This window comes from Struthio camelus, chromosome 1 (assembly GCF_040807025.1).
Source record: "Struthio camelus isolate bStrCam1 chromosome 1, bStrCam1.hap1, whole genome shotgun sequence".
In the NCBI taxonomy this organism is placed as follows: Eukaryota; Metazoa; Chordata; class Aves; order Struthioniformes; family Struthionidae; genus Struthio; species Struthio camelus.
This window is the reverse complement of record NC_090942.1, coordinates 176527940-176543533: the sequence shown is the minus strand read 5'-3', so window position 1 is coordinate 176543533 and position 15594 is coordinate 176527940. Positions and strand designations below refer to the sequence as shown.

The window sequence follows — 15594 nt, the reverse complement described above, 5'->3', positions numbered from 1 at the left end:
ATTAATTTACTTTCTAGTGACAGACACCTCTTGCCTCCCAGTTTTGACAGATTTGTCTCTCAATGGAGTGCTGGTTTACAGCTCTTCTGCACGTTGATGTCAATGACTTACTGTTGAAGAGCTTGTGTGAAGAGATCCAAGCCCATTATTCCTAACTGAAAAGTTAAAAGAGTGTTTACAGGGTCATACATATCCTCTGTGAAAAACTGAATAAGTTGTTGTCCTTTCTTCAGTGATCTTTCCCAGTCTACCTCCTGCAAAACATTCTGATCTACAGCTTCTTCCTCTGTATTTAACTCTGAAATCCTCTGGGCTAAGCATTACGTTGTGGTTTTGGCACAGTATAAATTGGTTTTCACAGTTGACTCCAGAGTTCTTCTGTTCTCTCCTCCTTGGCTGTTATTGATGAAAGGTCTAAATGAGGGCTTCTGGCACTGGTTAGTGGAGCATAGTGGTGTGGAAGGAAATGCACCCTGCCTAAGAATAAATGACACTCTTTTCTCAAAGAACTTCTTTATTCTTTCCCATTTATACATGACAGAGTCTGATATAAGGACAGTAAAGCAGCCACGGATAGTGGATCAAAACTCAGACAGGCCTCTGATGTTAAGCTTTGTTAACTAAGATGCCTGAAATACTTACTATATTTTAGATGAACTCTTTTATTTCAGATTTGGAAGGTCCAGTTGGCAATCTGTCGTTTCTGTAACTTTAAACTGTCCTTTTCTGTGCTGACATTACTAGGTCAGAAATACCCTATGGTTTTAGCCAGACTTCATTAGTGTGGTCTTTGCGTATTCAATCATGTCAGAGGACGAAGTTGTTCATCAGAATGTTTTGTGGAAGGTGGACTGGGAAAGATCACTGGAAAAAGGACAGCAGATGCTACTTGTTTGGTACTACATTTAGAAAAGTCAATGCTGAGTCTAGGGATGGAAGCTGCTTGATAATTATGGACAGATTCCTAATTTTGTCTGGAATTGATATCCAGATGATGGCATATTACTTCTTGCTCAGTGTGGCTTGCCATCAGTTGTAGCGATTCACCAGAGGAGCCATCAGAGCAATATCATCCGTAGATCTTGAAGCAGAATAGTGTTTAATTAAATTCCTTGGACAGCTGTTTTCTGTAGCATATTCAACAATTACCTGAGGATGGTATCAACAATGATGGTGACAAGATATCGTCTCGATGAATTCCCATGAATTCATAGGAAGCCATGCAACGTAGCTGCCATTAACTTGAATGAAAGCTCTTTGCACAGCTCAAGCTCTATACAGCTCTTCTACCAGTAGCATTATCCTCTTCAAAATAGAGGATCACCTTATCAGTTTTTATAATCCCGCTCAGGGCTTTGAGTCAGAAAAAAGATTGACATCTGTAATAACTGTTGGGTATGACTTATTGAGTATATCTGTCTCTTGTTTGCTTTATGATGACAGAATGAGTAGATGTAAAAGTTCATGGAGTATCCTGGGATTTAACATGAAACGTCCCACTGAGTGAAGACATTACAGCACGTCTTTTCAAGTTACTGTGATCCTTCAGTTTTTGGTCCGAAAACAACACCTACGATATTGGTGACTTTGATATTATGTGAACAGTCCATGTATTAGCAAAGAGTGATGGTGGAATTCTAGGAAACAAAGCAAAAAGGTCACCAGGAATTAGGGATATCTGGAACTAGAATTGGCCTCAGTAAGACTCTTACAGGTTAGGTAAGCATTAGCTGAGATAAGCTGGGAGTTGTGTCCACATACTTACCTGCCCTCTCTGAAGAGCCTAAGGAAAAGTCTTGTTCTGAGAGGATGCATAGTTCAATAGCATGGTTGAGTTCTATTTAAAATGAAAGGTAAGAGAAACTTTTTAAACTCTTTCCCACCACATATGTGCAAGATCATCTGCAATTTGGCTCCAGCAGGATGGTCAGAATAACGTGACTGAAGTTCAAAGAATCTTTTTTGCTGATTGTTTTCTTCATTGTCTTTAGAATTTGCAAATATGAACACTAGAAAGGTTTTCATTGCTTTTGTCAAACAACCGACAATTTCCCCATAGCTGTTTTTGTAGGCATGGTTCAGGTATTTCCTGTTTCTATGACATTTAAAACTTTATCCAAATGTTTTCAAGACAAAAAAAGTATTAGCTGTGCTTGAATGTCTGAATGAGATGGCGATCTGACTTGTCACTAGTTAAACTAAAATTACAGAACTAGCTAAATGTTACAGTCCATGCTAACATGACAGAGGAGATGGCATGGACTGGGAAAAAGTGGCCAGAAGCTTCTTAAGTCAAATTGGTCTCCAGGAGAAATGTTTGTGGACCCTTGACCTGAGACTCGCTAATGCACCTCTGAATTTGGCTCTTGATGAGCTACTAAACCTGAGAAAAAACTTCTTCACTGTGAGAGTGACAGAGCATTGGCACAGGTTGCCCAGAGAGGTAGTGGAGTCTCCTTCGCTGGAGATATTCAAAACCCGTCTGGATGTGATCCTGGGCAATATGCTCTAGAGGTCCCTGCTTGAGCAGGGAGGTTGGACTAGATGATCTCCAGAGGTCCCTTCCAACCTAAACCATTCTTTGATTCTGTGATTATCCACTGAAATATGTAAGACTCACAGATATAACTGACAGAGCAGAAGTACTGGAAAGTATTAGGGTTTTTCTCAAGTGAAATGAGTTAGAAATCAAATGCAGACTGAAAGTCAAAGCAAAATGTACACAACTCGGTTTCACTGAGTTTTTAATATAGAATATAAAAGGCAAATTTTAATAGTTTTGATTATATTATACTTTCATTATGACACCTTTAAAGATTACTTACCATATATCTTTATTAGGGCTTTTTTGTGTTAAATCAAAAAGACATTAAAAACTTAGTAGTAATAAAATGAAATAACACAAAACAGAATTGTTCTATAAATGAAGGGAAGTTTTGCTGATATTAATTCAGAGTCAGAGTTATTAAGCCTTCAGAAATTAGCTCGTTGCTAGAGAGGTTGTCACACAAGCACTGAATAATTTCCCTTTCTGTTCATGTCTGGGCGCCAGAGAAGTCCAAGCTGTGGCAGGACAGGACTTTCTGGTTAAACCAAGCCATTAATTTTGCATGCAGCCTGCCATGATAGCTTTTTCAGAAGTATTTTACTTATCTTCTTTGCTAGCCTTTTCTTCTGGTGGAGCGTCTTCATTAGTTGTCAAGTTTCTAATCCTGCTTTACACAAGGAGCTAGAGGCAAAATAGCAGGCAGGAGCATCATAACTCATGGTTAGGAAGCTTATAGCATGAGGCCCACAGTGGCCCAACTGAATATAAGTTTTTCTGCTCCTCAAAGTAGGAATTTCTTGTAGATTCATAGTGTTATTTTAAGCGTTTTTCTGGGATGGGATGCTAAAGGTAGAGAGAGACTTTTTTGCTGGGTATGGTCACTTAAAAAAGGAAAAATAACTGGATCAAAAAAATTGGTTTTCATACTTCGGTGATAATAACAAGCACGTTGCTGGCTGCAGATCTAAGACTTAATGCTGTTATAATAAATTCATTCACTTTGGATATACTGGATTTAAACAGATTCTTTTTTACAAAATGTGATAAGGAAAGCCTCTATACTGTTGTTCAGTTTTGGGGTTTTTTTTTTGTTTATTCAAAAATATATACAGATATATGCAGAATATGAAAAAGATATACTTGTTATTATGAGTTGGGAACTCCTGAAAATTCCAGTCATGTCCAGAGGTTGTGTTAAAATGTTTCATATTCTTGAATTTACCAGCAAACAATGCCTCCTCCTCCTGGCAGGCTGTTTGACCTGCCTTATTCTCATCCATTTCTAAAAATACTCACCCCAGGCATAATGCCCACAGCAATGTAATGGTGCTCTCTGAAACGATTATATTTGGAGGTGGCATCCCTTTGAATGTCCTATGGAAAATGTCAGCATCCATTACACAGCCACCTACCATATGTGAAAGCTATTTCCCCAAGTTAGTCTAAATTCCTTCACATATGCCCAGAAGTTTTATGCTACTTTCTGTTTTCAATCATCTGTATTTAAAAAATTATTTTCAAATGTAAAGAATTCAATTGTACCAGCCTTGAACACTGAAATACTTTATTTTTCCAAATGACAGTTATACGAGCAACTAGAAAGACTTCTCTGTAATGAATGCCATTTCACTACTTCTGTATTACAATATTTAAGGAGCTTCTTTAAGTATGAATGCATACATTAGTCTCTTCCTCTCTTTAATATCAGGCTTCTCTTTTAGAAGGATTAGAAAAGGTATGAATTGTACGGCTAATTTTTAGCATATAAACAACCCTCAAATGGAATCTAAACTGAGATTCTATTTAGAAGCTGTATTGTACGTCTAGTCTTATTTTAAATGAGAGGCTGGGTTATGTGGTGATATCAGCACTGATGGCTACTGCATAGTGTTGCTACAGTAAATGTAGCTTTGCCACGAACAACTACAGATTTAAAAAACTCACAAAAGGTAGGTATGTCTTGTACCCAATCAGATAAATTTGGACTTATCCACCAAGTCCTGCAGTTAGCCCTACTTTATGCTATATCCTTCTATAAGTAACGGCTCTCAAACTTTTTGTTGTTGACAATATCTGAGCCGTACTTGAATCAGAAGCCAAAAGTTGCATATCCTATAACCTATTTCTTGAACTAGCCAGCTATTTCAAGAAGAACATGCAAGGTGTCAGTCCTGTTGCAGTCATGTCAAGCAAATGTTTAATTAAGGTGAAAGTTATAGAAGTGTTACCAGTGCAGTCCGTTAATATCTCCTGAGGGTTATATTTTACAGAAGAAGTGGTGTTCGTAGGAACCATAAACCACAGCTGAACAAGTCAGTCAGTCAGAAAAGCAACTCAACATGCATTTTTGTACTGAAAGCAGCAGCTACAACTGGTTTTGTTCACTTATTAGGACTCTTCAGTGTTAGCCTTCTATAAATCAGGCTGCTAGTTGGCAGGGTGTGCACGTGCAGCTTACACTTTTATTGCTTTTGTTAGCATCCCTATGGATAGGAAGTAAAATCTTCCTCACAAGCCAGTCAATGCTTTCTGGTACTCAAAGTACTGAAAGTCATGTACACGAAGTAAAAAATGCTATTGGCTGCTGAGTCATGATGATTTAAAGTCTACAGAATGAGACAAGTCCATCTATCTCTGGAGTTACACCGAGTTTTAATATGGGCCAGTAAATACTTTTCTGAAGGAATGATTCTTAAATTATTGGAGGATGTCTATGAATCTAATTTTTTTTCATGATTTCCAAATAGGCAATAGGAAAAGGATGAACTATTTTAGAGAACTTGTCTACTCTTCTGTGAAATCTCTGTGCAAAAGTGAGCAGAACAGTTTAAGGTAAAGAAAAACAAGTTACCTGGGAAGAATGTTAAAATATATATAAAAATTTAAAAAGAGGAGAATTTTAAAGCCACAATATTTCCTGCTATCTTGATGCAGTTTCTTCCTTCTCTGGCAATAGAAAAATATTATCTGCAACAAGAACAGGTACTTAAGTGATAAAACTTTCCAGTGATCTTCAAACAAGTTATAGAGTATTGTTAATTCAAACCTGTTGCATTTGATACAGAAACACTAAGATATTTTAATGGCGCTCACAAAGAGTAATACAAAAAAGTTCTAGTGTTCGGGTCTTTTGGAGGGAGCACATTTTATCTGTCTCTATTCATAGTATTTGATTTTTGTATAGGAAAGTATCTCCAACTAATTTATCTGATTTGAAAAGAACCACCCCCAGGAAGTATAAAAAGAATAATATACTGAAAATTGTAACAAAGTAAATACAATATTTTATGTGCATATCTTGAGTAAAATTTTCAAATGTATCTACTCTACTGAAATTTATCTCATAAAAAGCCATTTGGACTTTGGCTCCCTAAATGCCTGCAATATTTTGAAAATGGGACAGAGGCACTTTGGACCTGGACTCATTTACTCCAATGACCTGCAGGGCACAGATTTGCTAACGCCACAGCCTTTCTGTTGCTCCATGCTGTGAAAGTCAGCAGAAGTAAGCAGAAAGGTGACTGATAGATACCTGAGCAAGCAGCATATAATCCCATAATAGTGGCCAGAATGAACAGAGGTCCAAAATTTACTGCCTTCTGTATTTTGGGTGAGTATGCAACACTGAGGATGATATATATTTGAGGATCACATAATACATAAAGATTATAAGCTTTAGAGTAGACTTGAGAGGCATATTTTAAGTACGTGTAAGAACATAAAGGGGAAGGATGCAGGAGACAAGAATAATAATCTATGTTTTACTCAAGCCAGATACATGCACAGCTGAATGCTTTTTCTTACTAAAAAACTGTAAAAATATAGGTGGATAAAGTAACTATCTGAGGACTTTATTTGTTCTTTAGTTAGCCATTTTGTTATTGCTACCTTCAAACACTGAGGAAGCAATCTGCCTTCCAATTCATAAATGAAAGCTGAGATTCTTGGATAAACTTATTACTTCTAGTTCTGGAGAAAAACTGAAAAATGTGAAACCTGAGATAACACAAAGAGAATCTACAATGCCATGTAATATGTAGATTACTCATTTTTTTAATGACGGAAATGGAAATCTAGTTAACTGACATTTGACTGGTCTCTCCTTGCATTGAACTGGTTTTGTTTCCTTCTGAAAGAAACAGAGATCCTGATAATCTCATCAAAGAGTCCCCAAACTGAAAAACGTGACAAGAAGACATCTTCCAGAGCTGTCTTTATCTTGCACTAAGATGTTGTCTCATGACAGAACTGTTCAGAACGAAGTGTCAGTAATGAGACATATGCAGCATTATTGACTACCAGATTACAAAGTGGACCTTATTCGGAAGCACTGTCAGACCATTATAGACTCGTTGTTTTGTCGTTGCCTTCTTTTTAAGAAAAAAATTCTTAAAATTTTCAGTCAATTATTAATTTGTTTTGCAAGTTAAGGATGCTAGATGGTAATCTAGATATATGCAGGCAAAATCAGGGCTACTTTTTAGGTAAAGTTGCTGAATTTTTTTCAATAGAACAATTTTCAGTTGGAAAATGCTTTTTCACTGAAATAAAGTCTTTTACAGAAGCATGTTGACACAGAAATTCTTTGAAGGCAAATAGTCAAAGGCGATCAAAGCAAACCCCCATGTTTGATTTGATACTAGTGAATGCTCCATTTGAAGAGAGTAAAACACTTTGATTTATGTTTCTATTCTTTTTTGAACAGATATATTACACTAAAATTAGCCCATCATATTCTATGTTTAATGTTATTATATTGCAAAAAAAAAAATTAATTAACCAATAAAATCTGATTTCAGGAAGAATATTTTTTTTTCTTAACATCAGATAATAATAGTAAATTACATGCTGTCTCTTTTATGGAAGTTCATAATGTGTGGATGTAACCAGTTCCCAGCGTTCCTCAGTTTAAACCTGAAATTTCTTGTGAGAAGTGAGAATTTAATTGGGAAGGAGGTGGTCCAGACAGCCTATCAAATAGACTAAGGTACTTTTTGGCTGATTTAGCCAGAAAAAATTAGTCCATAATTACCTTTCAGGTAAGAAATTCCTCTTGACCATATCGGAAGTATTTGACTGATTGTACTATTTTGGTTCTGGTAAAGATTCTTGTTACTTCATTGCATATTAAAGGATAGTACTCCTTGGAGTTGTCCGTGTTACATGCTCAGCAGGAGTTATCCTTTTTGACACGAGTATTAAGTATAGCTTGTTGTTTCTAAACATAATTTGGAGGTTTTGTTCCAGCAAGAGAACGTGCATATGGGTGCAGATGGCTGCATCTGTTTTATGAATATCTTTGAATTATTAAAATTATGTATTCTTTGAACTTTTCATCAGTTTTAATTTCATCCATTAAAAAGAATGTTTCAGCTACTATTTCTTTTAAAGTAACTATTTAATTTGGCTAATCGACAGCTGGCTATGCTAATTGTGATTGGATCTGTTTTTTGTTCTGTCTCGAAAGAGGCCAAGATTTTGATAACCTAATCAAAGTGAATCTGCCTTCTTTCACAAGTGGCATGGAGTAAGTCTTGCAAGAATCTCAGGCCCTGCTTTTCTAAGGCAGTTGGTAGGTTGTAGCTGTTGGAATATCAGGAAGAGTAACATTGCAAATCTGTAAAATCTTTTCAGGATTAAAAAATAGCATTCCTTATATGGCATGCTATTAGTGTAAAAATAAGAATGAATTAATCGGAATGCAAACTATCAGCTAAACAAGGGATATTTACCGTGAACTTCCATACATGCTTCCTCAACAAAACTACCGTTGAAATATTTTAATATATTTAGGGAGGGGGCATTAAATAAAATATTGACAAAATAATGGATGATAAGTGTTGCCCTGACAAAGTGACATCTAGCATTTCAGTCAGCAAGAAGCATGGTTCATAAAAGGCAGCTCTTATATTTTAGAATAGCACATCAGTTCAGCGTGTTTCAGGCCAAGTTTCTAGTGGTCTGTAAGCAACCCTTCGGAGTAAGCAAAGGGGGAACTGCGAGGGTGCTGTGCTAGGAACAGCTATGTGATGCTTGTCACACTTAACACTTAAACTCTGCAGAGCTTTCAAGAGCAATGTTGTAAGCATTCGCAGCATGTAAATGCTGCCAAGACATAATCATCTATTTTATAGCAGTCTTACATATGTATGTATACAGACACATATATGTAGACATCTATAAACACATTTAGCACTAAACCATAGGTTCTTGGATATGATTTTACTTTCTTCTGATGGTCAATAACATAAATGTTTGCAGACTCTGAACGTTAACTTATCCAATAATTCGCTTTTTTCCCCTCTAAAATGTATGCATAAACGTATTCCCTTATTTTTACTACCTCTTCCCATCTAGGGGGAATATTATAATGCTGTGTTATTTTGTTGTTTTTTTCAGAGGAAAAGACCTTGAGGAGATAACTGAAATAAAGAGTGCTGCTCATAAAAATGAGAGGCAAGACTGTCATAATCTTCTTTTACACAGTTCTGAAATGTTTGTGGTTAGTTAGATCTTGGTATGAATAGGTCCAATTCTGTAAAGATAATTAGGGAAGTTAAAGTTCATACTGTGATTTGATTTAAGCCACAGAATCTTAACTTTATTTAACTCCTCATTAAATAAATACTAGTAAATATAAATAATTTGTTGTGGAGGAAGGTGATTTTTATCTTATTGAAACTCTAAAAAATCGGTGCACGACCACCGAAGTTCCATATATTAACGTGAAATGTCCCATTAAACTAGAGCTTTTCCTTTAAATACAAAAGAGGAGTGCCATAAAAATGGATCATTTAAAAAAAAGTTCGCTTTTTTCTTAGTGTCATCCTTCATTTTCGAATGAGAACCAGTTTGTCCTTCTTCCTCTTAAATAGTTTTTCAGTGAATAACATTATCATTTTTAATTACAGGTCAGTTAATAAAGAATCAGCTTTTTCACAGCCAATGAATTTGTTTACTAGTGTAAATGCAGTCATATGGTCTTAGAGACCGTATAGAGTCCTAGATAATAGCATTTGTAAGATGAATCTGGTCGTAATATACAGACAAAGCAAGTAAAGGCACTTCACAGTCTGGCAGCCATTTCTGTAACTCTTGATACAGGTGCATGTACTACTGCATGATGTTATCAACTTATAATGGTAGAGTCACCATCCCTTTAGACCTTTTCGTGCCTTTTACACCATTTCAATTGTGTAGTTCCATTTATAGATGTCCAGAACAGTTGAGATAAATCTCTGTTAATGTCCCTACCTCTCTTTCACTTTGGAAGGAGACAAGATGCCCAATTAGATGGACTGCCTAACTTTAGGTTCCTGAAGCAAATCACACCCAAAGTATCATTTTTAATAGTAAGATTAATCATCTATTGGAATAAGTTTAAAAGGCTTATGAGCAGTTTCCTATCTTACTGACTTCAGTTCTTTTTTCAAGATTGCTTCTTTACCTAAAAAGTATACTCAATTTCAAGCAGGAATTTATTAAGAAAAGTACTATGGCTTGATTTTATAAATTAGACTAGATTATTGCAATGATTTCTTTTTTGTTTTATACACCCATAAACTTTAGTAGGCATACTAATGTCTAACTACCATGTTAACCAATGTAACAGTGGAAAAATGTCTAGAAACAAATGCTAGAGTCTGAAACTCATAGTACTACAGCACTATAGTAGTGCTACATTAATAGGTAGTACTATATTTATAGCAGAGTTTTTATGTAAGTTTCAAATAATTTGATCTAATGTGATTGAAGAAAGCATGCTTAGCTGAGGTGCTAAAATGTTAATACCTTGTTAATACCTTTCAAATCCCCCAGATATTTGTGTTAGATTTAGCGAAGTAGATTTACAAACTGGGAGAACCAGTTGATACGCTGAAGAGCAGAGCTGCCATTCAGAGGGACCTAGACAGCCAGGAGGGCTTAAAAAATTCAGTAAAGACAAAAGCAAAGTCCCACCTGTGGTAGGAAAGACCCCCTTGCAGTGATACAGTCTGGGGGCTGATAGGCTTGGGAGCAGCTCTGCGGAAAAGGCTCTGGGGGCCCTGTGGGATAGCAAGCTGAATGCGAGCCAGCAATGCACTCTGGCAGCAAAGACAGCCAGCAACATCAGGGGTGTATTAACAAAAGCACAGCCAGTTGATTGAGGGAAGTGATTATCCCCTTTACTCAGCGCTTATTAGACCACATCATTAATACCGCATCCGGTTTGCCTCCCTCCCCCCATTACAAGAAAGACTGATAAACTGGGGCATGTGGCACCAGGATGGCGGGGGCTAGAGCACTTGCTCTTTGAGGAGAGGCTGAGGAGGAACCGGGGCTGGTTCAGCCTGGAGACGGGACAGCTGCACTGGGACCTCACAGTAGTCCTCGGTATCTATGGGGAGGTCAGCAAGGGGACAGAGCCAGGCTTGGCACAGTGCTATGTGGCAGGAGGAGGAGAGACAATGGGACCAAGTTGAAGCAAGTGATATTCAGGCAGGATATAAGAAGAAACTGTTCCCCATGAACAGTCAGGCAGTGGAGCAAGTGGCCCAGAGAGGCTGCATCCCTAGAAGTTTTCAAGACCCAGCTAGACAAAGCCCTGAGCCACCTGGTCTGGCCTCAGAGCTGCACCTTCTTTGAGCAGGAGATTGCGCTAGAGAACTCCTGAGGTCCCTTCCAACCTGAATCACCCCATGATCCCAAGAACATTTTTGAGTAGCTTATCATGCCTTTTTAATGTTGCATATTTACTGGAGAGCAACTGAAAAATGTTGAGGTTTGAACTAATAACTCTTACTTCATAAATAACTTAAAGCTTTATATGAAACAATTGTGGTACACATTCGATGGAGTCAGGAATCTTCCTTGTGAAGTGCATATAATTTTCTCTTCTTTAACATAATGTAAATCAACCTACTAAACATGTTTAAATTGAATCATATGATTTGATTAATTCTGAGGTATTTCTCACTTTCACAGAGATCAGGACCTTGGTGATCACACTGAAATAAAGCCTGCTGGTGCCCAACGTAAAAAAGGGTGAGACTCAATTCATAGTTCTCTCTAAGATTTAGCAAATATTAGGAGTCGTAGCGTGGTTTAGCGTGGTACCTGACAATGTTCATTCCTAATACAAACAAACAGAATGGCATAGCTTGAGTAAGAATTCTGAATTATTTATAAAATGTGCAATATAACTGCATATATTTTGATAATGATAAGTAATAACTGAAACTTATAATCTTTTAGCCAATGAAAATGCCTGGTGACAAGATCCATAAAAGTATGTTTGTGCTTATCTAGATATTTTGCGAACTCAGCCCTTCGTATCTCAAAGAAATATGAGTCACTGCTACTAGAATTCATAGTGTTTGGAGACACTAGGATGCAATTTGTTTAATTAAAGCAAAGCTAGTATTATGTTTTCAGATAGAATTCACATGGTATTTTTTGGAATTTTTCATTTAGTTGTATGTCTAAATGACAAGGAAGAACTTAGTTATTTAAATACATAAATACTTCTACTATTTTTAATATAAAGTATTTTAATTCTAGCGATCCCCCTTGATCGTCTGACCAGAGAAGCAAATACAGAACATGTATAGTGGGTGGGTTTTTCTTAGTTCTGAAAGGAGGCCTGCCAGATTAGGACGCAAGCACAATAGAGGGTGCTGCTTCATGCAACATGCCATGCATATAAAACAGTGACCGGCACTGAGCAAGGTTTATTTAGTGAAGCTTCAGACCTTGGCAAGCTCACTGAAATAAATCAAATAGCAGGGCAAACATTCAGAGTTAAGGCTTATAATTGTCAAACTGTTTCGGAATATAACTCTTGGCAGAACTAAAGAAGAGCAGCCTTTGTTTGAGCTGCTTTGTAACATCATCAAGAAAATTATTAGCACTTAAATCCTATAATTTGTCTGACAAGGTTTATTTTTGTGTTTGGTAGCACGCCATGTTTATGGCAGAGAAAACTGCAGGAGACAGGGTTTCTTCTGCTTGAATCATAATCCTGCTCTTTGAAATAACAGTCTAGGTATCTGTTTAGCTGGTCGTTTCTAATAAAACCATCACTGTAGTACATCAAAGCAAGAAACAAACTCAGCTTATTTCTCAGTTGAAACTAAAATTTACTAAAAGCAAGAATAAAACGTTATGATCCTTGTTACAGTTTTCCAAATCTCTGGATCTGTTCTGTTCTATCTTGTTATTTTAAATTCTCTTTTCCAAGAGAGTATGAATCTAACAGTACAGAATACCGCCAAGAAAGTGCAGAATGCTATCAATCGCTGAAGCATTAGCGTACAGATGAAAGCCTCAATGCACACTTTGAGGAAACTAGGGGTCAATTAAAGTTAATTGAAGATGCTAATACAAATATACCCACCAGCTAGAGAACTGTAAAGTATAGGGATTCTGTTACTGTTCACAAGCGCTAATTTAACACTATTGGAAAAAAAAGATAATATCTTTTTCTTTTACTCACTGTTACTAACGCAAGCTTCTACCTTTATGGCTATGGGTGTAGCTGAAAGTGATTTTTAAAAGTGTTTGTTTTCTTGTTGCTTTCTTAGGGTAGCTGAGCAAGTGTATGAAAATGTTCCAAGTGCTCCAAATAATCTCTCTACAAACTATTCCAGCAACAGTGAAAGAAAATCCAGGTATTATGCACAACGAATTGAGAACCATAATGTCTAAAGTGCCATTTCTTGCAAAAAAAAATGAGAGAAACCATCTTTATATATCTTTAGGAAAGAAAGTTCAGGGACGTTTGAAAACCTCCCGCTGGTCCTTGGAACCTTGCTTATACTGTCAGCCCCCTTCCAAATTTTGCTTGCGGGATCCCATGAATAAAAGCCCACAGAAGCACACAGCTCTAGTGCACAGAGTGGGCAGGGCCCAGCATACCCTACATAACTCTAGAGACATAGCTGAGGCATGAAAAGTAGGAGAGTAGTAAAGCCAGAATTCTCATATAATCAATGGAGAAAAGGCATCTCCAGCGTGTTATTCCGATGATAGATGCGCTGTATTCTAGAAGAGCTTATTTGTTTCCGAGACTATAAGGAAAACATGCTCTTCACTCAAGTGCTTCATTAGATTTCTAAGAGTATACGGGATGAATCTGAACCCATGCATCATTTCTTCTCCTAAACACTGAAATTGTAACATGGGTTTCTGGCTTTTTATGGCTGGATATAGATTATTTTTAAACACATTTTTCTCATAGTACTCTTGCTCTATCTGGACTCTGTCCTAGAAGTGCATGTATTGCAAATCTGAGTGTAAAATGCAATGTATGGATATTTAATAGAACTGACTAAACTTCAGGTCTGTTGATAAGGGGAAATTGTTGAAAAAAAGGAAACTATATTTTTGTTCACAGTCAAAAAAGTATTTTCCAGCAACAACAAATGTAATATAAAACAAAAAATGTAATATAGCATTCTTGAATGAAAGACGTTTTTGGATTAGAAAAATCACTCTTCAGTACCAAGCAACCCATCCATGTAGATTTAAGTATTAATTTGGTCAGGACTGTTTGAAGACACAGTCCTGCATGTAAGGGGTTTTACTGCTATACAGTGGTGATGAACTGGGGACTCAAAGCTGAGGATTTGGAAGGAGAAGAAGAAACCTTCTACTGACCCTTAGTAATTGGGAAAATGTCTCCTCAGTCTGGAACTTTATGGGAGCAATGGCCAAGGTCCTTCTCCCTGCCTTCACCCACACCTTGGCCTTGGTGTGGGTCGGGTATGACTAGGCACAAAGTCTTTGGTCTCTCATTTTCTTTTATTTGCTGCAGGAACTTGGGGTGAGGTAGCATGGTTGGGATTTGCATATTCTGAAACTTCTGTGTGGCCATGAAGGCTAAACCAATAAATTGCCTGAGAATAAAAAAAAGCCAAACAGCATATACTTTTAAAACTCATAATGAGTATTCAACAAACAAATTAATTAACACTTTGCAGCATTTTGCAGACATACAGCTTATCAGGTGTAATGTTCTGATTATCTTTGAAAGTTGAAAGAGAAAGATAACACAAGAATGGAGGGGCAAAGAATGTGCTTCAGTGTGGTGTTACCGTGGACAGTGATTCTGAAAAGACATGCTTAAGACAAACAGTGTCATTTTCAGGCTTGCTGCACCAAATATCCATGTTATGTTGAGTATGCAGTGCCCAGTACACACATTGCCATTCTCAGCCTTGACTTAGCTAGAAAATTTGCAATGTCAGAATGTCCCAGCATCAGATTCTACAGCTAAATATAGTGAACTGAAGAGAAGATTTGAGAGAAATAAGTTTAACAACAGAAGGAAGCTCAGAGAGGCCAGTACATTTTAGAAATACAGAGCTATTATTACTATGCCACTTTTGTTTACAGCAAGAAACTTTAGGCACTTTAGTTGCATCTGCCAATATACTCCATCCAGTAACGTGTGTTTTGCACATATGTCTAGCTTGACAAGGGCAAAGCCAGCCAGAAAAACTCTTTTAGAAGGAAATCAGTTAACTTCAGTTTGCTTTCCTACTTGGAAGGCTTACTTTCATATTGCCTACAATGTAAATGAAAAACCGAGTGTTCATATGAGAGGAGCTAATTCTTTGATGAGCAAATCCAGGCTTGCTACTAATTATTAAATAATAAACATCCTGCTACACTTTATCAAACATATATAAGCATTTATCATTTAAAATACTCACTAACCGTGCAGTTTTAATCCGTTTCTGATGTTGCATAGAAATCAAGGAAGACAGATTCATTACAAAAGAGAAATATGTGAAAAAGTGTGTCTGGGCTGTGTAATACCTCATACATACATGTTATCGGTTGTAGTGGACTCTATTACACTTTCCCTGAAAAAGGCATGTTCTTCAAATACACAATTATAAAAAAACAATTCATAACATTGCTAAACATCATTCAACAGTGATACAAAATGTGTAATGATTACTATATACCTTATGCATTTCTGGAGAAATAGGATATTTAAATCAGCTCAGAAGTGTTCAAAACATGTATGGCAAGATGGCTTCCACAGCTGTCACATACTT

General features: G+C 36.9%; 1 protein-coding gene across 2 annotated transcripts in view; it reads left to right on the top strand.

Moving 5' to 3' along the window:
• The window catches only part of SCEL (sciellin), a 56617-nt gene that overhangs the window by 32257 nt on the left and 8766 nt on the right, over positions 1–15594 (top strand). The window contains exons 12-14 of one of the 2 annotated variants that reach the window (XM_009670282.2): positions 8948–9004; positions 11513–11572; positions 13111–13197. In XM_009670282.2, the coding sequence (XP_009668577.2) occupies positions 8948–9004; positions 11513–11572; positions 13111–13197 (204 nt within the window). The remainder of the gene's footprint in view (positions 1–8947; positions 9005–11512; positions 11573–13110; positions 13198–15594) is intronic. The other variant, XM_068929441.1, reaches the window with a different exon arrangement.